Source organism: Neoarius graeffei, chromosome 19 (assembly GCF_027579695.1).
Source record: "Neoarius graeffei isolate fNeoGra1 chromosome 19, fNeoGra1.pri, whole genome shotgun sequence".
Classification (NCBI taxonomy): Eukaryota; Metazoa; Chordata; class Actinopteri; order Siluriformes; family Ariidae; genus Neoarius; species Neoarius graeffei.
Window position 1 is genome coordinate 53,188,866 of NC_083587.1, and position 26,813 is coordinate 53,215,678.

The following is a 26,813-nucleotide window of genomic DNA, read 5'->3' on the forward strand; positions in this document are numbered from 1 at the left end:
GTGATGAGCAGTGCCTGGTTTCCTCCAGATGTGGCGCTTGGTATTCAGGCCAAAAAGTTCAATTTTGGTTTCATCAGGCTAGAGAATCTTGTTTCTCATGGTTTGAGAGTCCTCTAGGTGCCTTTTGGCAAACTCCAAGCGGGCTGTCATGTGCCTTTTACTAAGGAGTGGCTTCTGTCTGGCCACTCTACCATAAAGGCCTGATTTGTGGAGTGCTGCCTGGATGGTTGATCTTCTGAAAGGTTCTCCCATCTCCACAAGGATATGCTGGAGCTCTGTCAGAATGACCCTCAGGTTCCTGCTCACTTCCCTGGCCAAGGCCCATCTTCCCCAATCGCTCAGTTTGGCCGGGCGGCCAGATTTAGGAAAATTCTTGGTGGTTCCAAACTTCTTCCATTTATGAATGATTGTGGCCACTGTGCTCTTTGGGACCTGTAAAGCTGCAGCAATTTTTCTGTACCCTTCTCCAGATCTATACCTTGATGCAATCCTGTTTCTGAGGTCTACAAATAATTCCTTTGACCCCATGGCTTGGAGTTTGCTCTGACATGCACTGTCAACTGTGGGACCTTATATAGGCAGGTGCTTGCAATCCCCAACCATGTCCAATCAATTGAATTTACCACAGGTGGACTCTAAGTTGTAGAAACATCTCAAGCAGTATCAGTGGAAACAAAATGCAGCCCAGCTCACTTTTGGGTGTCACATCAGAGGGTGTGCACACTTGTGTACATATGATATTTTACATTTTAATTTTTAATAAATTAGCACAAATGTCTAAAAATCTGCTTTCACTTTGTCATTATGGGCTATTTTGTGTAGAATTTTGTGACAAAAAATGAACTTAATCTATTGTAGAATAAGCCTGTAACATAAAACGTGGAGAAGGTGAAAAGGGTGTGCAGACTTTCCGGCTTGACTGTATATCACATGCTGAAATTCTGAAATCTTCTACTATTATATATACATATTTATTCTATTCATATTCACTGGATATGAGCAATCATGCACTCTGATTGGCTACTCTACTACTAGGCTATCAGCTCATATACTGTGAGTAGAGAAAAACAAAACGGCAGTGCGTGTTGCTGAACCAACCGAGGACGAAATAAAAACTCTACTCGAAAACAAAACTCCAAAAAAAAAGCAACAAAAAATGGATGGCGGGGGTGTCGTGGCTCAGGTGGCTAGGGCACCGTGCCATGGGTCCGGGAACCCGGGTTCGATTCCGACCCGAGGTCATTTCCTGATCCCTCCCCGTCTCTCTCTCCCGCTCATTTCCTGTCTCTCTACACTGTCCTATCTAAAAAGAAAAAAAAATGGATGGCAAGAACAGATCTTTTTTTTTTTCAAGAATTATTATTATATTATTATAGCATTTTTCACAAATCGCTCCTGTCATTTTGCCAGTTTGTTTACATTCTTCATCTTTAAGCATTAAAACTTGTTCAAAAGCTCGAAGTTTGAAAATTATATAACTGAAATGTCCTCATTAGAATTAAATAAACATTTAAAGCTATTCTATACCTCAGCATGACAGCAAGATGGCACGTTCTACAAAAAAAAAAAAAACAACAACACAAATCAATTCGTGTAGCCATCGATAGGCTTTTAAGAATGGTTAGTTTTTTCTTTAAAAAAAAAAAGAAAAAACTAACCATATCTAATATAAGACATAATTAACGTAATCGAGAAAAGGCTTTTAAGAAGTCCGCCTAAGAGGAAATTATTTTGTTTGACGTTTTGTATAAAGTTTTTATTTTTCGAATTATTTATCAAGTCGGCTATCAGTTCATGTACAACTCGATTTTGTGGAATAATTGCTAAATATACATAATTTTCCTTGTGGTGGTAACAAAGTCTCCTTTTTTTGTCCCTTTTGTGGCATCTTTACCCAAGAAAATATATCCAGTATACCTTTAATTAGTTTTTAAAATTATGTACCTTAAATCATTTCTAAAGATGTACAGATTCAAAAAGATACAGACTAAAGGTGGCACCCCTGAAGTGACGAGGAAAAGTAGAGTTTGAGTCCTTTACTTCAGAGAGCGTATAGGTTTTCCTGAACTGAGGTGCATTCCTCTTTTGCATACATCTCGATCACATGTAAGGTTCTAGCATTTTAAAATCAGTCAGGGTTCTTCCCCAAAAAATGAAAACGAGAAAATATAACGATTCCAGTCTTTTTTTGACAGCCAGTGTCTGATTACAAACTGAAATGATGAAGCTTCCTGTATGTCCAAGTCACAACCAACAACTCCAATTAAATCCAGATATTCACTGTGTAAAGAAATTACTAAAAGTGTACAGCTATTTATTCATTCATCTTCAGTAACCACTTTATACTGGGCAGGATCGCAGTGGATCTGGAGCCTATCCTGGGAACACTGGCCATGATACAGCATGGATTGGACGCTAGCGTATTATAGGGCACACGTGCGTGCACACACACACACACACACGCGCGCGCACTCCTTCACGCCTAGGGGCAATTTAGACTCACCTACCAGCATGCTTTTAGACAGAGGAACAAAAACTGGACAATCTAAAGGAAACACATAAGGACACCTGCAGCTTTAAGTAAACATAAAAAATGAATCAACTGATCTTGGGTTATTTCTTTATATTTTAATTCAAAGACAAAAAAAAAAATAATACAACAGACATCACTGACATCATCTTGCTGACACCTTTGACAGACAAAACATTTAGCATGTATTTTTCTTAGAAAAACACCCGAATGTGTGGCGACATTAGAAAAGCCTTAGTTGCTGTGAACCAGTGTGACAAACAGGAAGAGGGAGCAGAGGGAGATGGCACCTGTTAACACTGCTTTCACCAACAGAGCCGTCCAGCTGCCCAGGAGAAACACATGAACAAACAGCCTAGGCACAGGGAGAGAAAGAACAAATGTGTATAGTACCATGTGCTCCAAATTATTCAGAACTCACTCACTCACTCACTCACTCACTCACTCACTCACTCACTCACTCACTCACTCACTCACTCACTCACACACACATGTGGATCTTCTACTATTAATTGTAATGATTTTTTTTAACAAATTTTGGAAAATCAAACAATGCCCAGAATTCCAGGATTGATATTGGATCAAAACCTAAAAAAGTGGGACCAGGACTGTCCTCCTCTTCCCGGTCTTCATAACAAGGACAATAAAACTTCAAAAAAGTGCACAATCTCTTTATGGCAGTGTGAGGACACCTACTGTAGGGTTGGGTACTGAAACCCAGTGCCGGTTCTTATACGATCAGTATCTACCAGACTGAATCAGCCCGTGTCCAAAATCACTCACTAAGTTCACAATTTTGTAGTGCTGTCCGAATGTATAGTGAGAATTATTACACCCTATATAATGGACTCATAGTATCCCACAATGCACCGTGAAAAGTAATGTACAACCGATGGTCACTAACTAAGCAATACATACATCATATCATGCATTGTGGTTGCACTGAAAGAAAAAAAAAAAAAGTGTGTTGGGGTGAATGGACAGTCAAGTACAATTGAAAATAAGCTAAAATAGAATAAGACATAAAATAGAAGAATAAACGTTAGAGTGCAGAGCGAGGAATTAATCAAAAGTCTCAAATTTGATTTAATAAAAGGCAGCAGCAAAGAAAGTATTCAGCCTTGATTTAGAATTGAAAGATGCAGCAGGCACAAAGTACTTTGTATTGATTAATGTGGGAAATACGCTCAGTATAATATGGATTTATCACAAAAATACATGCATGTATTTATTATTCTGAAAACCCACCAGCCTCCTGATCTGACACGTTTTAATTGTGCGACAGTAATGACGTAAATATCGGCGCAGTGTCCGAAAGTGTTTATTCATTTTTTCCAATGAGCTCACTATATAGAATTCCCTATATAGTGAGTAAGGAGTAGTGAATGAGTGGGTGATTTCGGACACAGCCAGTGTCTCATTTTGGTGCCACTTAAATGCACCATGGTAAAGTTGATTTTATATTGAGACATTTGCTGCAAATTCAAGATTCTCTTTTCTATTTCTTAAGAAATCAGTATCAGAATCAGATTTACTGGCCAAGTGTGTTGACACACACATGGAATTTGTTTTGGCAGTTGGTGTCCCTGCCGTGATACAGAAAGAAAAGTGTGAATATATGCATGTGTAAGTTATGTATTTGTAATATAAGCAAAATGTATATGTACAATAGACAGTAAATGATATGCAGTCTACAATAACTATTATATACAATATACATAATATACAATATCTATATTATACTCTGTCTAAATCTAAAGTATCTGTATTATACAATATCTATCGATAATCTAAATAGCTATATCTATAATATTCACTATATTATGCATAAAAATCTATAATATCAATAATATACAATTATCTATCTATAATATGCAGTGTACATTATAAATATGTATGCCATCAACAATATAAAAAACAGTACACTTTATACAGACAATAAGCAGGATAATTACAGACAATACACAAATAAAAACACAAAAAGAACAAAAGTGTGTATTTTCTTACTCTGGAGCGGACACAGAACCAAGTACAGTTGAATATATTTACATTTTTTTCCCCAGTTAAAGCCCACTGAAGCTCACCTTTCAGACACACAGGCCACCAGCGTTTTACAGTCATGGCAAAATTAAGGGACCATCTAAAAAAAGTGCATGACCCAGGCAACTACAGTGGTGCTTGAAAGTTTGTGAACCCTTTAGAATTTTCCATATTTCTGCATAAATATGACCTAAAACATCATCAGATTTTCAGACAAGTCCTAAAAGTAGATAAAGAGAACCCAGTTAAACAAATGAGACAAAAATATTATACTTGGTCATTTATTTATTGAGGAAAATGATCCAATATTACATATCTGTGAGTGGCAAAAGTATGTGAACCTCTAGGATTAGTAGTTAATTTGAAGGTGAAATTAGAGTCAGGTGTTTTGTTCATGAGTCCATCATCAGAACACTGAACAACAATGGTGTGCATGGCAGGGTTGCAAGGAGAAAACCACTGCTCTCCAAAAAGAACATTGCTGCTCATCTGCAGTTTGCGAAAGATCACGTGGACAAGCCAGAAGGCTACTGGAAAAATATTTTATGGATGGATGAGACCGAAATAGAACTTTTTGGTTTAAATGAGAAGCGTTATGTTTGCAGAAAGGAAAACACTGCATTCCAGCATAAGAACCTTATCCCATCTGTGAAACATGGTGGTGGTAGTATCATGGTTTGGGCCTGTTCTGCTGCATCTGGGCCAGGACGGCTTGCCATCATTGATGGAACAATGAATTCTGAATTATACCAGTGAATTCTAAAGGAAAATGTCAGGACATCTGTCCATGAACTGAATCTCAAGAGAAGGTGGATCATGCAGCAAGACAACGACCCTAAGCACACAAGTCGTTCTACCAAAGAATGGTTAAAGAAGAATAAAGTTCATGTTTTGGAATGGCCAAGTCAAAGTCCTGACCTTAATCCAATCAAAATGTTGTGGAAGGACCTGAAGCGAGCAGGTCATGTGAGGAAACCCACCAACATCCCAGAGTTGAAGCTGTTCTGTACGGAGGAACGGGCTAAAATTCCTCCAAGCCGGTGTGCAGGACTGATCAACAGTTACCGCAAACGTTTAGTTGCAGTTATTGCTGCACAAGGGGGTCACACCAGATACTGAAAGCAAAGGTTCACGTACTTTTGCCACTCACAGATATGTAATATTGGATCATTTTCCTCAATAAATAAATGACCAAGTATAATATTTTTTTCTCATTTGTTTAACTGGGTTCTCTTTATCTACTTTTAGGACTTGTGTGAAAATCTGATGATGTTTTAGGTCATATTTATGCAGAAATATAGAAAACTCTAAAGGGTTCACAAACTTTCAAGCACCACTGTATATATTATTTCTTACTATGAAAATAATACAAAACAGCACACAAAACAAACTGGAAAAGTTTTACAAGTATTACATTAAAAAAAAAACCCACACATTCTGTATGTAAAGGGGATGATGACGCGAAGAGCAGTCAGATTAATGGTGTATTGTGCACAGGTATTATTTTTCCCAGTAAGTATTGTGCAAGGTTCATCTGAAATGCGAGATACTCACTCCATTAAAAATGCCTTGTACACACAGAGCCCCAGCAGCACAGTCACTGGCAGGCGGAAACTTTTCGGCAGGTCGTACCGTGTGAACATCCACACTACTGCAGCCATGGCGATGTAGTGAACCTATACCAGAAATGACAAAGACTGCTGTTCCAATACTTACAGTCTCACATACACAAAAACAGCAAACCAAAAACCTGTGGAACAGCAGCCCAATAGAAGTGGACACTGGCTTCTTATAGTCATAATTCTTTATGAGGAGTTATGAGTATATCAGGCTATATTACTTACCATATAACCAAACACAACGGTTTACCCAAATCAGCGTTCCACTTCACATTATTTTGCAAAAATGTAAAGTAAAAACACACTCCCTCTTACCAAACTGATGTTGGAATCAAAGCTCATTTGGATGTATTTCCAATCGAACTCAATCCCTCGAGCCCCGACCCATAAAGGAATACACCTGTTGAAGTACATTAACATGACTAACATTTTCTGCAAATCAGCTTCACACAACAAACTAGCTATTTTTCACATTCATTTGATATATATTAAAAAAAAAGGTGTCTACGATTGTATAATGAACATAAAGGTTTATTATACATTTAAAGGAGAACTAAAGGCAATTTTTTTTAATTATCAAAATTCTCATCTCATCTAATTTTCTTCCGCTTATCCAGGGCCGGGTCGTGGAGGCAGCAGTCTGAGCATGGACACCCAAACTACCCTCTCCCCAGACACCTCGGCCAGCTCCTCGGGAAGAACACCGAGGCGTTCCCAGGCCAGCCGAGAGACATAGTCCCTCCAACATGTCCTGGGTCTTCCCCGGCACCTCCTCCCGGGGGGACATGCCTGGAACACCTCCCCAAGGAGGCGTCCAGGAGGCATCCGAAAGAGATGCCCGAGCCACCTCAGCAGATTCCTCTCGATGTGGAGGAGCAGCGGCTCTACTCCGAGCTCCTCCCGAGTGACTGTGCTTCTCACCCTAATCACCGGATACAAGCAGCCGAAATGAGTTTCCTTCACAGGGTGGCTGGGCGCTCCCTTATCAAAATTCTATTTCTCTCATTTTATTAAATATAGGAATGCGTTTTTGAGAGCCATTTTGTAACTGCTATAGCAAGTTGAGTGTTTGGAATATGCTATGCGATATATCAGTCCATAGATCAAAGCGATGGCCGTAAACGAGATTGGTTGAGACCTGTGTGAGACATCGTAGGACGGAAGTAAAACGTACAGCGGAAATCAAAGTGACCAACATCTGCCAACGTTGTCAAGACGCGCGCCCCTCTTTCGAACGCTGATGTAATCAAGCCGGAATTTTTGTTTGTTTCGATAGTGATCAGGAAAGTTTGAAAAAAGTAGGCAGTAATCGTCATTTAAACTCGTTTTTGTGCAATATTTCGTTTGGAAAACGGTTTTCAAAATGGCGGCGCTGACACCTGGCTGACACTTCACATTTTGAAGTCTCACACAAGTCTCGTGAAAATCGCGCGGATAAGCGACGCCTGCCGTGGACCAAACTAACTAAATTCAACATGGCTAAAAAACGAATAGGCCGATTAGTATAATATTGTATTGGCAACTAATTGCAATTAAAGTCATGATATATACACTACCATTCAAAAGTTTGGGGTCACCCAGACAATTTTGTGTTTTCCATGAAAAGTCACACTTTTATTTACCACCATAAGTTGTAAAACGAATAGAAAATATAGTCAAGACATTTTTCTGGCCATTTTGAGCATTTAATCGACCCCACAAATGTGATGCTCCAGAAACTCAATCTGCTCAAAGGAAGGTCAGTTTTATAGCTTCTCTAAAGAGCTCAACTGTTTTCAGCTGTGCTAACATGATTGTACAAGGGTTTTCTAATCATCCATTAGCCTTCTGAGGCAATGAGCAAACACATTGTACCATTAGAACACTGGAGTGAGAGTTGCTGGAAATGGGCCTCTATACACCTATGGAGATATTGCACCAAAAACCAGACATTTGCAGCTAGAATAGTCATTTACCACATTAGCAATGTATAGAGTGGATTTCTGATTAGTTTAAAGTGATCTTCATTGAAAAGAACGGTGCTTTTCTTTCAAAAATAAGGACATTTCAAAGTGACCCCAAACTTTTGAACGGTAGTGTAAGGTTACTAAAACGGAAAACGTAATTGAATAACACATTAATTAAGAAATAAAGCAAGTTTAAAAATGACTTCAGCTCTCCTTTAAATTTCCTTCACTTAAGGCTTTTACTGTTACTTACCATGGTTTCAAAAGAAAAATCTTTACTTTCTGCTAAGTATGTAACGATATATCGTGTAACAATAAACGGTGATACAAATTTTTGACGATTTGAAAAAATGAAATTAAAAAGGAATCGTAATTATTATCAGGCTGCGTAATCTCAGTTTTTCCTAGCTGTAATTACATTGTTTAGACAGCAGAGGGCTGTAATAACGCCCATAAAAACATTATATTACACAGACAAGTGTTTTACTGGGAAATACACCATTCGTATATTTCATACGAGCTACATCTGGGACATGGAAAACCAAAACCATGATATAAATCTCTATGTCACTCGTGAGGAAATCGCTGAACTGTTTTGATAAGTTTGGGTACTTTTTGTGTGTGATTGTGTCTATATAATAAAATGAAAATCACACACTGGCTTGAAGGTATGAAGTTTATCTTCTCGTGTTGAAAAACTTGTATTTTTCATATGAAATATATCAAGGCTCTGAGTGATCTATTTAAATTATATTGGCTGGCTTTTTTTCATGATATATCAGATATATTCCATTCAGCTAGCATGGATATGGAACGAGTCGAAAAGTTCAAGATCATGCTAGCTGAATGGAATATATCTGATATACCATGAAAAAAGCCACTTTTTTATTATTATTATTATTATTAGGGGCGGCACGGTGGTGTAGTGGTTAGCACTGTCGCCTCACAGCAAGAAGGTCCGGGTTCGAGCCCCGTGGCCAGCGAGGGCCTTTCTGTGTGGAGTTTGCATGTTCTCCCCGTGTCCGCGTGGGTTTCCTCCGGGTGCTCCGGTTTCCCCCACAGTCCAAAGACATGCAGGTTAGGTTAACTGGTGACTCTAAATTGACCGTAGGTGTGAATGTGAGTGTGAATGGTTGTCTGTGTCTATGTGTCAGCCCTGTGATGACCTGGCGACTTGTCCAGGGTGTACCCCGCCTTTCACCCGTAGTCAGCTGGGATAGGCTCCAGCTTGCCTGCGACCCTGTAGAACAGGATAAAGCGGCTAGAGATAATAAGATGAGATGAGATTTTAGTTAATAGGGTATTATATTTTATTCCAACATTTACAAATGTGGGTAAATAATTAATTATTGTTGCTTATTAAGAAAATGATTTTTTTTTTTATTTTACAAAAGGAATATTTAATTTAATTAAAAAAAATGTATTTTCCTAATGTTGCAACTTTTTGGTTATAAATTTTTCTTCATCTTAATATTGTAATATTATTTTTAAAAATATTGTGGGAAAACAAAAAGTGAACCCGATATCGTGAATCCAATCGAATTGTGGGAATCATTACATGCGACATATTACATCCAAAAATAGATCAGTTCACTCCATAAACTTTATTTTTTAAGTCATAAAGTGCCTTTTTTTGAAGACAGCATCAAAAAACTGAATAAATCCATAAATATAAAAGACTAATGGATGGGATAACAAGAACATGAGGAGCAATATTACATTTAACAATTATTCACCCAAGGCGAGGTGAATATCAGTTAATAATAATAATCGAGACAAAGTCGAGGTTATTATTCACCTACATTCACTGAGCCTGAGGCGGATAATTGTTTTAGTACAAAAACACAGGTGATTATTTTTAAAAAATTTTTAAATTGTATTTAAAAAAACATAATTTATTTCAATCTTCAAAAGCGGCATGCAAATGTAATAACGGCGCTCGCAGACTTGTGTCACTTATCTACGCCGAGTCACATAAAATCCTTTGTTTTGAAATCGATAAAATAAATCACAAGTCCACCTTACCTTTGAATAGTTTTCGACCAAACTTCGTAGCATCTTTAGTGCTTTTAGGAACAGCATTTTCTTTCATCATTTGTAATTCTTCCTCACTTACGGTGACGAAGCAATTGGCCGCCATTTTGCCGAGTCGCTCGAGGTGATTCGCGAGAAATAATTCGAATCTCTCGACCAATCAGCATGCACGAGTTCCTATAATCACCTGCATATTTATCCATACTAAGACATATTAGCATACTACAACCCCGATTCCAAAAAAAGTTGGGACAAAGTACAAATTGTAAATAAAAACGGAATGCAATAATTTACAAATCTCAAAAACTGATATTGTATTCACAATAGAACATAGACAACATATCAAATGTCGAAAGTGAGACATTTTGAAATTTCATGCCAAATATTGGCTCATTTGAAATTTCATGACAGCAACACATCTCAAAGAAGTTGGGACAGGGGCAATAAGAGGCTGGAAAAGTTAAAGGTACAAAAAAGGAACAGCTGGAGGACCAAATTGCAACTCATTAGGTCAATTGGCAATAGGTCATTAACATGACTGGGTATAAAAAGAGCATCTTGGAGTGGCAGCGGCTCTCAGAAGTAAAGCTGGGAAGAGGATCACCAATCCCCCTAATTCTGCGCTGACAAATAGTGGAGCAATATCAGAAAGGAGTTCGACAGTGTAAAATTGCAAAGAGTTTGAACATATCATCATCTACAGTGCATAATATCATCAAAAGATTCAGAGAATCTGGAAGAATCTCTGTGCGTAAGGGTCAAGGCCGGAAAACCATACTGGGTGCCCGTGATCTTCGGGCCCTTAGACGGCACTGCATCACATACAGGCATGCTTCTGTATTGGAAATCACAAAATGGGCTCAGGAATATTTCCAGAAAACATTATCTGTGAACACAATTCACCGCGCCATCCGCCGTTGCCAGCTAAAACTCTATAGTTCAAAGAAAAAGCCGTATCTAAACATGATCCAGAAGCGCAGACGTCTTCTCTGGGCCAAGGCTCATTTAAAATGGACTGTGGCAAAGTGGAAAACTGTTCTGTGGTCAGACGAATCAAAATGTGAAGTTCTTTATGGAAATCAGGGACGCCGTGTCATTCGGACTAAAGAGGAGAAGGACGACCCAAGTTGTTATCAGCGCTCAGTTCAGAAGCCTGCATCTCTGATGGTATGGGGTTGCATTCGTGCGTGTGGCATGGGCAGCTTACACATCTGGAAAGACACCACCAATGCTGAAAGGTATATCCAGGTTCTAGAGCAACATATGCTCCCATCCAGACGACGTCTCTTTCAGGGAAGACCTTGCATTTTCTAACATGACAATGCCAAACCACATACTGCATCAATTACAGCATCATGGCTGCGTAGAAGAAGGGTCCGGGTACTGAACTGGCCAGCCTGCAGTCCAGATCTTTCACCCATAGAAAACATTTGGCGCATCATAAAACGGAAGATACGACAAAAAAGACCTAAGACAGTTGAGCAACTAGAATCCTACATTAGACAAGAATGGGTTAACATTCCTATCCCTAAACTTGAGCAACTTGTCTCCTCAGTCCCCAGACGTTTACAGACTGTTGCAAAGAGAAAAGGGGATGTCTCACAGTGGTAAACATGGCCTTGTCCCAACTTTATTGAGATGTGTTGTTGTCATGAAACTTAAAATCACCTAATTTTTCTCTTTAAATGATACATTTTCTCAGTTTAAACATTTGATATGTCATCTATGTTCTATTCTGAATAAAATATGGAATTTTGAAACTTCCACATCATTGCATTCCGTTTTTATTTACAATTTGTACTTTGTCCCAACTTTTTTGGAATCGGGGTTGTAGTTAGCTAGTAACAGCAAATGTATTTACATACTTGCTAATATTTCAGAGATTTAGGGATACAGCTGTTGTTAGCGAAGTTTAGTTCTTTGCCTACGTTCCTTGGTTCCATTGCAAAAGTTTAACATCAGTAATGAAACTCAGTGTGAGATTTGACATCTTTTGCATTTGTGACTCTTGTGCATTTCCTTTCTTACTTGAAGCAGATTTGAGTTTATACTTTTGCACTCAAGTAAAGAACTGGAAGCTGCACTTTAAATTTCACCAGAGTGCTGTTTTAAATGAGTGACTTCTTGTGTGTGTGTGTGTGTGTGTGTGTGTGTGTGTGTGTGTGTGTGTGTGTGTGTGTGTTTTGTACCTTGACATAACCAGTTCAGCTGTGGCCCAGCCCATAGCAGCCACCATTATTTTGTACTCTCCCTTCCCAGCATTTCTGGACATGACGAGGTGAAGCCCGAGCAGATCTGCCATGTCCACTGTGGCCTTCATGAACTCCTGTAGTTCACAACATAAAAGAGCAAATATGAAATGATCACGTGACCTCATTATTAAACACTAACCTGTCTGATTTCTCATTAAAATCCACATTTATGTCATTTTCTTGCTTTAAAAAATTCCAAGCCCATGTGATATCACATCCATAATGTTGATAAACTCCTATACATCTGGAGTAATTTATGCTCAGCTCATGTTGGATCAGGTATTTTGCAATCAATATGACTTTCAAAGCTGCAAACTGAACGTTTCTGTTACGAATACGTGTAAAGGTAACCAAAAATACTGTACACAGTACCAGTCAGAAGTTTGTACACCTCTACTCTACTCATTCATAGATAGGTTTTTCTGTATTTTGATCATTTTCTACATTGTAGAACAATACTGAAGACATCAAAACTATAGAATAACGTGGAACATATATGGAATTGTGTTCAACAAAACATTCATATTTTAGATTCTTCAAAATATCCACCATTCATCTTGATGGCGCTTTGCAAACTATTGGCATTATCTTAACCAGCTTCATGAGGTCGTCACCTGGAATGCTTTTCAATTAACAGCAGTGCCTCATCGAAAGATAATTAGTGGACGAGTTTCTTGCCTTCTTAATGCATTTGAGATCAAACAGTAAATAGCAAACCAGATAGAGACTATGACTAAAGTCACAGTGATTTGCGCTAACTGTTACAAACAGGGACGTCTGCTCACTGTACCCTATCGATCCGGAAAGGTAAGAGACAAAGAATGATACTTAGTGAGGAAAAGTTGCGCCCTGCTACCCTGAATTAAAAAAAAAACAAAAACATGAAACTTGACAGAATTATAAGTGATTGAAAAAAAAAATCCCGTTTTTCATGGATCATTCCAGATCAGTGATCCAGATCATCACCAAAAGTCATAGCAACATAATTCAGCCCAGATGTATTCTTCATGTGAAATTTGGTGATGATTGGTTGAAAACTGAAGGAGAAATAGCATCCTAAAAAATGTTAATAATAACAACAACAACTAGATAGATACTGAGACTAGACCGGGACGTCTGGTCACCGTACCCTATAGATCCAGAACGGTAAGAGATAGAGAATGACACTTAGTGAGGAAAAATCCCATTTGTCATGGATCATTCCAGATCAGTGATCCAGATCAGCACCAAAAGTCATAGGAACTTAATTCAGCCCAGAGGTATTCTTCATGTGAAATTTCATGATGATTGGTTGAAAACTGAGGGAGAAACAGCGTCCTAAAAAACGTTTGGAGAAATAATAATAATAAATAATAAGAAGAAGAAAGTAGAAAGGTCCTGAGTGAGAGTAACAATTTGCACCAGCACTGCAAGAACAAATTTATAATAAAAACACAGTAAACAGGCCTATTACGACGAACAACTGTAGTAATCCATATTATGTCGAGAACTGAACAACTAAGTAAAGAGAAACAACATCCATCATTACTTTAAGACAAAGTGACTTTTAATTTATAAAAATAAAGATAAAACACTGAATTAGAAGGCGTGTCCAAACTTTTGTCTGGTACTGGACATAATCAGTTCTTAACTAAAACTGAAGTGAGGTTTGTTGTTACAAGTTGCTTACCCCGACAAAATCATATACACCAGCACCGCCTTCCCAGGTAGGAAAAAATGTAGCAAGGAACAGCATCTGTAGGCCATAAAACAAAATAGTGATGAGCATGAGGTCACAAGTCTTATGACTGTTGAAGATGCAATTTATTTGTTATGCTATTGAGATCTAAGATACTTCCTCACTTTGCATAGCTGTACAAAGAGGTACGTGGCCCCTGCTTGGACACATCTCCAGAATGCATTGTATTCTGACCTGAAACAGCAGCGACAACAGATATTAATTTTACAAACAAAACAGTTTTTCCATAACACTGTAAAAGAACACCCTCACTGTCATGTTACTATGAAATAGACAACCTTATTACTGAATGCTCGTAACTTTATGATACACGATGAATCTCAAACATGCAGTCTCTCAGCCGTTCTGTCTTTCAGCTTATAATAAACAAAAAAAACTTTCTTTGATCTTTTTACATTTTGGCTTCAGTTTCATATACAGTACGGTTCAAAAGTCATAGGCAACCTTTTTTTTTTTAGTACAAACTTTGTTATAGAGTTTAATTGTATGCCTTCTACATAATCAAGTCAGTCCAAAAACAAACCTTCTAGATTTCCAAACATTAGTTTTCCAGCACAAAATTGAACGTTGCAGAAAAATGTTTGTACGTCAGTAAAGAAATCAGCATATTACAAAAAAACGTGAGAAGGCTGCTGGGTTTTGCCGCCTTCTCAGAAAGAATAAGAAGGAAGTTGTGACTGTTCAGTAAAGCAAATGCTCGGGAAAACTTACAGCTCATTTCCTTATAAAACTGCACAAATTGCACCTGATACTATAAAAAATTTTTTTGAAGCAAAGGGTTGTGACACCAAATACTGACGTTGTTTCATTTATTACCATTTGTAGTAATTTCATTATTTTTCTGAAGGCATCTTTGCTCTACAGCATCTCTTCACATGTGCCTAAGACTTTTGCGCACACACACGAATACACCGATCAGCCATAACATGATGACCACAGACAGGTGATGTGAATAACATTATCTCATTACAGTGGCACCTGTCAAGGGGTGGGATATATTAGGCAGCAAGAGAACAGTCAGTTCTGGAAGTTGATGTGTTGGAAGCAGGAAAAATGGGCAAGCGTAAGGATCTGAGTGACTCTGACAAGGGCCAAATTGTGACGGCTAGATGACTGGGTCTGAGCATCTCCAAAATAGAACATCTTGTGGGGTGTTCCCAGTATGCAGTGGTTAGTACCTACCAAAAGTGGTCCAAGAACCAACAACAGGGTCATGATAGATAGATAGATAGATAGATAGATAGATAGATAGATAGACAGATAGACAGATAGACAGATAGACAGACTTACTTACATGTCAGATAACTCTGAAATTTGTCTTACGTCCTAGCAAAGTATTGCAAATGCAGCTCCATTAGTGAAGGATAATACATACAATACTACGTTACATGTACGGTATACACAAACTACATACCATACCTGCCAACCTTGAAAAAAATTTTATGAGTACAATTTTACAATTTCATGAGTACCCCCCCCTCGCGTCAACCTCACCCCAACCCGGCGCGCATGCGCCCCCACAGACCACAACCAGCAGACCAAAAACATACTTTCAATCCAGTTTTATTGATTGACCTTGGGAACATAGTCCAGTTTTGTAAAACATTCCTATTGATAGACTTTGGGAAACTGTTATTGATGGCTCTTGGGAACTTCCTTCCGTTTTGAAAAGCACAACAAACATTAAATACATGTGCAAATGAAATGAAATTAAACCAGAGCCACTCTTTCAAAATAAATAACACATTAAATTAATACAGTATGTAAAAAAGGCACTTTCAACACAAAACATGGTATGCACAAATTTCCCATGCAATAGGTTTAGACTTTTGCATTTTTTAACATGTTGGAAGTATATTGCATTATACAGTAAAAATATTGCATTATACAGTACACTGCAGTATTTTGTAGTATGCCTTTTTCATGTGCAAACTATTGCATTTGCATTCGAAATATTGCATTTACTGCAGTAATACTGTATAAAAAAGCATTTGATACTGCAGGACCACGCAGGTTTTTTCATAAGAGGGATGACCAATTTTCGACTTCACATCATCTGCAAACATTCTAGGCTACCACTGACAGAAGTTACCAACTGCCCTTAAGATATACAACACGCTACGTTTTGTTGAGCACATCAATAAACTGGTACTTATCATAGTGACTCAATGAGAGCGCGAGAGGAATTGTAATCAGGTTTCGTTGGTTACCGCATCGGATATGCAACCTCGAGTGACGGCTTCGAAGTTAAATGAAGAACTAGCCTGTACTGTTGGTGTTGTAAATGCACAAAATAACGGCTAGGAAGCTCGAGTACACGTGAAACACAACCGTTTCTGTTACAAATATAAAAACGACGTCTCTAACTGACGTTTCAATCCCCGACTCGCTCTAGCCACCTGGCTGCACCGCTGCACTCAAGTCAGAGATGCGAAGGAGGAAGGGGAGGGGGTGAAGAGGGCAGAGCCACACGCTCTGGAAGAGGGACGGGGGGATTGGGCAAAGAGTTCCATTCTGGCTTTGAGTTTTCTCACAGATCAGCGGTATCAACTTCAGCGAGAACTTGACTGAAATGCGAGTTCGGACGATATGCGTACTTTTTAATGTGAAAACGTACAGTCGTACAATGAGGTAAAAATTCGTAGCGGCTACGCAAGATGCGTACAGGTTGGCAGGTATGACATACCCACACAGTTTCACAACAGGCAGGTACAATACATATAACAACACATGAAATAAATAACAGCACATATAACATAAATGTCCATCACCGTCTGCTTGACCTTGTTTTAATTTCGGTGTTTAACTTCAGGATAGCCTGGTGTACAAAAGAATGCTTTAACCTTATCCTATTAAAATTGTGGCACACTGAATGGTAAGAGTTGAAATTCATTATTTAAGACATGATTATGGTTAGAAACAATGTTATTAGCCATTCTTATCATGCTTTTGTGATAGGCTAATTCATAGATGCTATGAAGATGTTGACCAATAATCTTTGGGCAAATTTTAGTTTGATGGGACAATTTAGTTTTTAAAGGAACAGTCCACCGTACTTCCATAATGAAATATGCTCTTATCTGAATTCTTCTGCGCGCTTCGGCAGCGCATTGATACGGAGCTCAGATATCAATGCGCTGCCGAAGCGCGCAGAAGGTGTTAGTACGCCTGTCATTATAGTGCGGACTTTCCATAGCATAGAAGATCGCTACGTTTCAATTTGTGTAACTGAACTTGTTTCAGATCACTGGTCATATAAACCTATGTAAACAGGAAAAACGCGGAAGAGTTTGGTCGCATCTAACTACAGCCCCAAAAAAATACCATTGGCCATGCTGAGCCTAGCTACATTGCTAACAGGAGTGACAGCGCGTCTGACTGCGTCTGACTGACTGGGAGGTCGCGCAAAGCTCGGAGAGGTACGGAGCAGCTCGTCTCAATTCAGATAAGAGCATATTTCATTATGGAAGTACGGTGGACTGTTCCTTTAAGCTCATGGATAAATTCCCATACCAAACAATATTACAATACTGCACGATGCTCATTATCACAGAAGTAAAAAAAAAAAAAAAGAAGAATCTGTCTGCTCGCTACAAATGATCGAAGACGACGAAGAAAGTAAATTCTTTGCTTTGTTCTTTTGCAAACGTATTCTATGTGGTCCTTCCAGGACAGCAAGTGATCTACCCATACTCCTAAGTATTTATAGGACGTTACCTGTTTAATTTCTTCAGTGTGAATAACAATAGGACTTTTATGTGAGTCAGGTGGGGCCCCAAAGACGATTTCTTCAGGTTTTTTTGTATTTATCTCAAGAGCATTGTCATCACTCCACTCAACAACTTTAGTCACACCATGTTGGTATAGTTCAGGAGCAGTTGAGTTATTTAGGATTAATTAGTTAATAGGATATATTAGTTCAATCCTACAAAAGAGCTACTGTAGCACAAACTGCTGAAAAAGTTAATGCTGGCTAAAACAGAAAGGTGTCAACATTAACTTTTTTTCAGCAGTGTGTGCTACAGTAGCTCTTCTGTAGGATTGGACCATATGTGCTAGCCTTCGACACCCATGACCCTGTCACCAGTTCACCGGTTGTCCTTCCTTGGACCACTTTTGTTCGGTACTAACCACTGAATACCAGGAACACCGCACAAGATGTGCCATTTTGGAGATGCTCAAACCCAGTCATCTAGCCATCACAATTTGGCCCTTGTCGAAGTCGTTCAGATCCTTACACTTGCGCGTTTTTTCCTGAACCCAACGCATCAACTTCAAGAACTGACTGTTCTCTTGACACTGTTATGAGATAATCATTGTTATTCACGTCACTTGTCAGTGGTCATCATGTTACGGCTGATCAGTGTATACAGAAAAAGAAGAAACTTTTATTTGTCACATGCACACTTCAAGCGCAGTGAAATTCATACTCTGCATTTAACCCATCTGAAGCAGTGAACACACGTGCATACACACCCAGAGCAGTGGGCAGCCACACTAGAGCGGGGGAGCGGGGAGCAGTCAGGGGTTAGGTACCTTGCTCAAGGGCACTTCAGCCCAAAGCCGCCCCACGTTAACCTAACCTGCATGTCTTTGGACTGTGGGGGAAACCGGAGCACCCAGAGGAAACCCACGCAGACACAGGGAGAACATGCAAACTCCACACAGAAAGGCCCTCGCCAGCCGCTGGGTTCGAACCCGGAACCTTATTGCTGTGAGGCGACAGAGCTAACCACTACACCACCGTGCCGCCATACAGTATAAGGATGTGATTCTTTTGTACAATTAATTCAGAATTTCTTTAAATATCACCTTGATATTTTGGAGACTGTTATCATACCGTGCCAATTTCAAACCATAACAAGGGTGTTACTGTAACTAGGTCACACTGTGAAGGCTCTTTGGGAAGCTCCTGTAAGAGGATTAAGATTCTCTGGCTGCAGCATCACAGGCAGTAACTTCAGGGTGACTAAGGCCCTGTCCACACGGCAACGGATTCAGATGAATCTGATAAAATTGTTTATCGTTTCGGCCTGGCGTCCACATGGCACCGGCGTTTTGGGTGCCCCAAAACGAAATCTTTTGAGAACGGGTTCCAGAGTGGAAAAATCTGGCAACGGCGCCGTTGCGAAGTCGTCTGGATGAGTAGAACGGATTTGTTTACGATGACGTCACAACCACATGACAATCCCGCCAGCAAAAATAGGGGAAAAAAAAGTAGCGATCTCACTTCTTCAGATGTTGGTTTAAGTCCGACAATACATTCCTCAAAAAGGGCGTAGAAGAACAAAGTAATCCATCAACGTGTAGCATTCAATTTATTCCGGACCATTAAAGAATTCTGGAGGATTTATTTAGCTTTTGCCATAGGAAGATCTATATGTGTGTGTACATACATCATGGCATGGGAAACCACAACAGCTTGTGCCAATTACAGTGGCCCCATTGTACCGAATCTGCATGTCTTTAAACTGTGGGGGAAACCGGAGCACCCGGAGGAAACCCACGCAGACACGGGGAGAACATGCAAACTCCACACAGAAAGGCCCCTGTCGGCCGTGAGGTTCGAACCCGGAACCTTCTTGCTGTGAGGCGACAGTGCTAACCACTACACCACCGTGCCGCCCTCACGGATCTCAGAATGTTGGCGTACCGGCTTCCATCTACCCCCGTTCATTCCTCCCTCTCTCTCTCTCTCTCTCTCTCTCATCTACCCCGTTCATTCCTCTTTCCGCGTCTCCATTCAAAAAACGAGCACGTGATTTAAAGGGACTATATCCATAGGACAGGGAGTGAGAAGGTGTGCGCGTGTGACAGTGACAGGGAAGAACCTAGGCTCATGCTCGTCCTCAATTTCTCTTAAAGTGAAGGCAGAAGAACGTTCAGCGCCTGGCCAGGCTTTCTATGTATTAATTTACATAGACGTTTTAATATGAAATATAAATGTCTTAGACAATAGATACTATTTTACGCTACTGATTAATAATCAAAACTTTATGTGGCTGATGCTACAGAAGAAGGGGTTTATGCGCATGCGTCTACTTCTTCTATTGTTCTGGTGTCTCCGATGGGACCGTCTTACAGCGCACCTAGAGGTGTGGCATGAGTATTGCATCGCTTTCAGCAAGCGTTGCGTTGCCATATGTACCTGATATTTTACTGATCCGTTGCCCATGTGGACGCGATATTTTAAAAAAAAATCTCGTTGCCGTTGCCGTGTGGATGTAGCCTAATATTTCAGCCTTTATCCTTCTCTCGCTTCCATTTTAGGTCAATTTCCAAGTATATTAACAGTGCAAGAAGATACACTTACAATCCACTGCATTTGTATGTTATGAAGTAGGGAAAATAAGCCAGGGCAAAACAATTCCCAAAATGAAAAAGCGTCATCTCTCAGGAAGGAACTCTAAAAGAATTAAACACCTCCTGGACCTGTCAAAAGAGAGAGACAGAAATTGATTGATTGATTTTATTTAGGTTTTCCACATGTACATTTACAATAAAGTACACATTTAATTATTGTAAAGACATGTAAAAAAACCGAGGATGACACAAAAAAGTCTAATAAAATGACTTATTTCCATTGTGGTCCTCATAAAAAAATTACAAAATGGTGACATGATAGAGGACAAAAATTACAAAAATGTATAATTAAACAAAGTGTATAAAAATACCATTAATAATATTAATAAATAAATTTAAGAAATATAACTATCACATTTTATATCACAAAATATCACAATCGTTATCACAGAAATTGAATAACAATTTACAAACATATTAAAAGTACATGAGAGAGTCCATTTTTAATGATTCTAATAAAAACCTTTTGACTTGTTTCTTAAACGTTTGTTTATTGGTGAGCGTTTGAAAAACATGAAAAAATGAAAACAGAGCATGAAAAACAGAGTTAATGTTAGGTCAGAATAATGAGCAACATTATTATCTATTTTTATTTCACAATAAACTAAAGTTATCTCGTACATTTTAACAAGTAGAAGGAGTGATGTTACTTCAAACATTCATATAGCCACAACCATGGCTGAATCCCAAATAGCCGACTATGAGTTGTATAGGGCCCTGTGTAGGGATCAGGACTTGTTGTTTCATCCCCTATCTAGTTCACTTATACAGGGAACATGGAGACATTTGGGATTCAGCTCACGCGTACAGGCTAAAGAACTACAAGCTACATGGCTAACTACTAATGGCTCATACGGTAAATCAAAATAACACTTTTCCTAGGAACAAACATCTCCTTAATAACTTAATAAATGTGTTTAAGAAATTATTATACATTCAAAACTTAATAAATTAATACGTTACCGCTGAGGTTTCTTAATGAAACGTCTTCTCGTAGAGACGGGTTTCACATTGAAAAGATTCCGGACTTCAACAAAAGAGCACAATAAAGCGTTCCGGGCTTTCCCTTGTTGGTCCAACTTGTAGTTCTTCTCCTCTTCTCTTTTTCTTTCTTTCTTTCTTTCTTTCTTTCTTTCTTTCTTTCTTTCTTTTTAATGGCAGACGGATGGGATCCATAATTTATGTTTTAGTTTAGTTTAGTTTAGTTTGTTTGTTTTTATTGTTATTCATTTATTTATTTTTGTCTACTGTTTACTGTTGAGGTGTACAGCACTTTGGAAACCCTGTGTTTGTTAAAATTGTGCTATATAAATAAAGTGGATTGGATTGGATTTTAGTTTAGTTTATTTGACCATAATATTAAGAAAAAAAAGAAAGAAAGAAAGCACAACTTTATTCATCACACTTCCTCTCTGCATTTAACCCATCTGAAGCAGTGAACACACACATATTGAGTACTGCTTCATAAATTGGTCATTAACTAGTTTAAGTACAGCAACACTTAAACCAATAGAATTGCTTTTTTAAAAAGCTATAAAAATATTTGATAAGAAAGCATTATCATTTCATTATTGTGATATTTTTAAAAAACACAATCTTTTGAGTTTTGAGAATTTTAAGAATTATAAGTATGCATGTTTTATATATAGAGCCTTATATGGGCTTGCTCCACCTCCATTAAATGAATTTTTAAGAGTTGATGGTGGCATTACAAGGGCTTCAAAAAAATGTGACTGTATAATACCATTCAGACATACTACTTTTGGGCAAACTGTACTATCTGTAAAGGGTTGCAAATTTTGGAACAGCTTACCACTTACATTAAGGGAGTACCCTACATACCACCAATTTAAAGTCCATGTCAAATTATGGCTGATGGTAAACCAGAACTGCACTCATTTTTAATATGTCATATATCTGATACAGTTTTTTCTTTCTTTTTAATTGTTGTTTTTGTCCTGTTTTGTTTTTTATGTTGTGCATTGTGGTATTGTTATTTTTTGGTTTTGTTTTAGTAAATGTTTAGTTGTAATGTGCGTCTGTAGATAGGCTATTTTTTGTCACCTGCCTAGGGACAACAAATGAAAATTAGCAGTTATTCTAATTCCGACGTCTTTACACGATGTATTTATACTAATGTTCATTAAGATGTAATGTCCCTATCAAATAAACCAAATAAACCAAACATGCGAGCAATGAGCACACACATATACCCAGAGCAGTGGGCAGCCATGCTAACAGCGCCCAGGGAGCAGTTGGGAGTTAGGTGCCCCGCTCAAGGGCACCTCAGCCCAAGGCCGTCCTACAACCCCAATTCCAAAAAAGTTGGGACAAAGTACAAATTGTAAATAAAAACGGAATGCAATAATTTACAAATCTCAAAAACTGATATTGTATTCACAATAGAACATAGACAACATATCAAATGTCGAAAGTGAGACATTTTAAAATTTCATGCCAAATATTGGCTCATTTGAAATTTCATGACAGCAACACATCTCAAAAAAGTTGGGACAGGGGCAATAAGAAGCTGGAAAAGTTAAAGGTACAAAAAAGGAACAGCTGGAGGACCAAATTGCAACTCATTAGGTCAATTGGCAATAGGTCATTAACATGACTGGGTATAAAAAGAGCATCTTGGAGTGGCAGCGGCTCTCAGAAGTAAAGATGGGAAGAGGATCACCAATCCCCCTAATTCTGCGCCGACAAATAGTGGAGCAATATCAGAAAGGAGTTCGACAGTGTAAAATTGCAGAGAGTTTGAACATATCATCATCTACAGTGCATAATATCATCAAAAGATTCAGAGAATCTGGAAGACTCTCTGTGCGTAAGGGTCAAGGCCGGAAAACCATACTGGGTGCCCGTGATCTTCGGGCCCTTAGACAGCACTGCATCACATACAGGCATGCTTCTGTACTGGAAATCACAAAATGGGCTCAGGAATATTTCCAGAGAACATTATCTGTGAACACAATTCACCGTGCCATCCGCCATTGCCAGCTAAAACTCTATAGTTCAAAGAAGAAGCCGTATCTAAACATGATCCAGAAGCTCAGACGTCTTCTCTGGGCCAAGGCTCATTTAAAATGGACTGTGGCAAAGTGGAAAACTGTTCTGTGGTCAGACGAATCAAAATGTGAAGTTCTTTATGGAAATCAGGGACGCTGTGTCATTCGGACTAAAGAGGAGAAGGACGACCCAAGTTGTTATCGGCGCTCAGTTCAGAAGCCTGCATCTCTGATGGTATGGGGTTGCATTAGTGCGTGTGGCATGGGCAGCTTACACATCCGGAAAGACACCATCAATGCTGAAAGGTATATCCAGGTTCTAGAGCAACATATGCTCCCATCCAGACGACGTCTCTTTCAGGGAAGACCTTGCATTTTCCAACATGACAATGCTAAACCACATACTGCATCAATTACAGCATCATGGCTGCGTAGAAGAAGGGTCCGGGTACTGAACTGGCCAGCCTGCAGTCCAGATCTTTCACCCATAGAAAACATTTGGCGCATCATAAAATGGAAGATACGACAAAAAAGACCTAAGACAGTTGAGCAACTAGAATCCTACATTAGACAAGAATGGGTTAACATTCCTATCCCTAAACTTGAGCAACTTGTCTCCTCAGTCCCCAGACATTTACAGACTGTTCTAAAGAGAAAAGGGGATGTCTCACAGTGGTAAACATGGCCTTGTCCCAACTTTTTTGAGATGTGTTGTTGTCATGAAATTTAAAATCACCTAATTTTTCTCTTTAAATGATACATTTTCTCACTTTAAACATTTGATATGTCATCTATGTTCTATTCTGAATAAAATATGGAATTTTGAAACTTCCACATCATTGCATTCCGTTTTTATTTACAATTTTTACTTTGTCCCAACTTTTTTGGAATTGGGGTTGTATATTAACCTAACCGCATGTCTTTGGACTGTGGGGGAAACCGGAGCACCCAAAGGAAACCCACGCAGACACGGGGAGAACATGCAAACGCCACACAGAAAGGCCCTCGTCGGCCGCTGGGTTCGAAACCAGAACCTTCTTGCTGTGAGGCGACCATGCTAACCACTACAACACCATGCCGCCCAAAAATTACAACAACGCAATTCATGTGAAAGCATATATAGTTTGCAATGAATCATGTATGTTCTGGTCAGGAGACCCCTACATGGGCCTCATAAAAGCCACTGCAGTAGGGACCACCTTTACAATATATATTAAATGTTATGTACACCTTCATTTAACACTTGAATCAACACTGTTAATTTTGACAAATATACATGACCTACTTGTAACTTTAACAGTAAACATAGTAAGTATACAAAAAAATAAGAAAATATATTCAATATAAAGAAAGAAAAATTAAATTAGATAAACATCCATCCAGGCGGCACGGTGGTGTAGTGGTTAGCGCTGTCGCCTCACAGCAAGAAGGTCCTGGGTTCGAGCCCCGGGGCCGGCGAGGGCCTTTCTGTGTGGAGTTTGCATGTTCTCCCCGTGTCCGCGTGGGTGTGCTCCGGTTTTCCCCCACAGTCCAAAGACATGCAGGTTAGGTTAACTGGTGACTCTAAATTGACCGTAGGTGTGAATGTGAGTGTGAATGGTTGTCTGTGTCTATGTGTCAGTCCTGTGATGACCTGGCGACTTGTCCAGGGTGTACCCCGCCTCTCACCCATAGTCAGCTGGGATAGGCTCCAGCTTGCCTGCGACCCTGTAGAAGGATAAAGCGGCTAGAGATAATGAGATGAGATGAAACATCCATCCGTTATCTGTAGCCGCTTCTCCTGTACAGCGTTGCGGGCAAGCTGGAGCCTATCCCAGCTGACTATGGGTGAGAGGCGGGGTACACCCTGGACAAGTCGCCAGGTCATCACAGGGCTAACACATAGAGACAAACAACCATTCACACTCACATTCACACCTACGGTCAATTTAGAGTCACCAGTTAACCTAACCTGCATGTCTTTGGACTGTGGGGGAAACCGGAGCACCCGGAGGAAACCGACGCAGACACGAGGAGACAAACTCCACACAGAAAGGCCCTCGTCGGCCACGGAGCTCGAACCCAGGATCTTCTTGCTGTGAGGTGACAGTGCTAACCACTACACCACTGTGCCGCCCTGTATAGATCATAATATAAAAAAGAATAATCATATTTTTTATGAAGCCAGATGGCCAGACATCACAGCAGTACAATGAACATCATGCTGCATTAAAACAGATGTAATGATCTCAGAAAAATAACACTTAGAGATTTTCTTTCAAATTTACATCATTTACAAACATAGCAGTTTAATATTTCACAATGTTTCTTGTATGTTACTATCATGTAATTTTTTGCATAATTAGCAAAATCTTAGCGGTCATGAGTATAAACTTTATCTTTAATCACATCAGGGGTTTCATTTATGATTTTGGGTAAATGTAATATTTATCCTTCTTTCTGTGAATTTGTTTTCAGTTCTCTCCAAAAATAAATTGAGATTACTCCTGGTAAAATACCCATGTACCCATGTATAAAATGTTTCATTTTCCGCCATCGACTGAACTTTACGAACTTAAACAACTAATCTAATAAATATTGTGTTTTGACACAATAAAATAAATTTGTCAAATCCTTCCCTACATGCGGATTCAATAACTAAGCTTTTATAACTTTTTATAACTATTTAATAAACAGCAAACACATGAATCAAAGTACATTTCATTAGAATTCAAACTAAATCCTACTAATTCCACACTTTTAGCATATGTAATTACATAATTTAATTTACATTCCTTATCCTATATATATATATATATATATATATATATATATATATATATATAAATTCAAACTACAGACCAATAGCAATACTTCCTGTTATGTCCAAGCTGCTTGAAAAAGCCCTATATAATCAGTTAAGCTCCTATCTTGAAACAGGCAATTGGCTTAGTGATTGTCAATATGGATTCCGTGCCAATCGGTCAACTACATTGGCTTTACTGTTTTTCACTGAACAAATACGTGACTCTCTTAACAAAGGCCATATCACTGGAGCTATTTTTATTGATTTTCGTAAAGCTTTTGATACTGTGAATCATCTCATCTCATTATCTCTAGCCGCTTTATCCTGTTCTACAGGGTCGCAGGCAAGCTGGAGCCTATCCCAGCTGACTACAGGCGAAAGGCGGGGTACACCCTGGACAAGTCACCAGGTCATCACAGGGCTGACACATAGACACAGACAACCATTCACACTCACACCTACGCTCAATTTAGAGTCACCAGTTAACCTAACCTG

At 39.0% G+C, this 26,813-nt stretch overlaps 1 protein-coding gene across 4 annotated transcripts in view; it reads right to left on the minus strand.

The window, feature by feature from the left end:
- tmem147 (transmembrane protein 147) overlaps positions 1-21,549 on the minus strand; it is a 66,149-nt gene extending 44,600 nt beyond the window's left edge. For 3 of the 4 annotated variants that reach the window (XM_060900283.1, XM_060900282.1, XM_060900284.1), the window contains exons 1-8: positions 21,486-21,549; positions 20,473-20,591; positions 14,264-14,333; positions 14,091-14,156; positions 12,359-12,495; positions 6,505-6,589; positions 6,125-6,246; positions 2,821-2,885 (exon numbers count right to left, since the gene is read on the minus strand). In XM_060900283.1, coding sequence (XP_060756266.1) covers positions 2,821-2,885; positions 6,125-6,246; positions 6,505-6,589; positions 12,359-12,495; positions 14,091-14,156; positions 14,264-14,333; positions 20,473-20,549 — 622 coding nt within the window. In that variant the 5' untranslated portion in view covers positions 20,550-20,591; positions 21,486-21,549. Of the gene's footprint in view, positions 1-2,613; positions 2,886-6,124; positions 6,247-6,504; positions 6,590-12,358; positions 12,496-14,090; positions 14,157-14,263; positions 14,334-20,472; positions 20,592-21,485 lie in introns of those variants that run through there. The other variant, XM_060900285.1, reaches the window with a different exon arrangement.
- Positions 21,550-26,813: the final 5,264 nt, after the last annotated feature.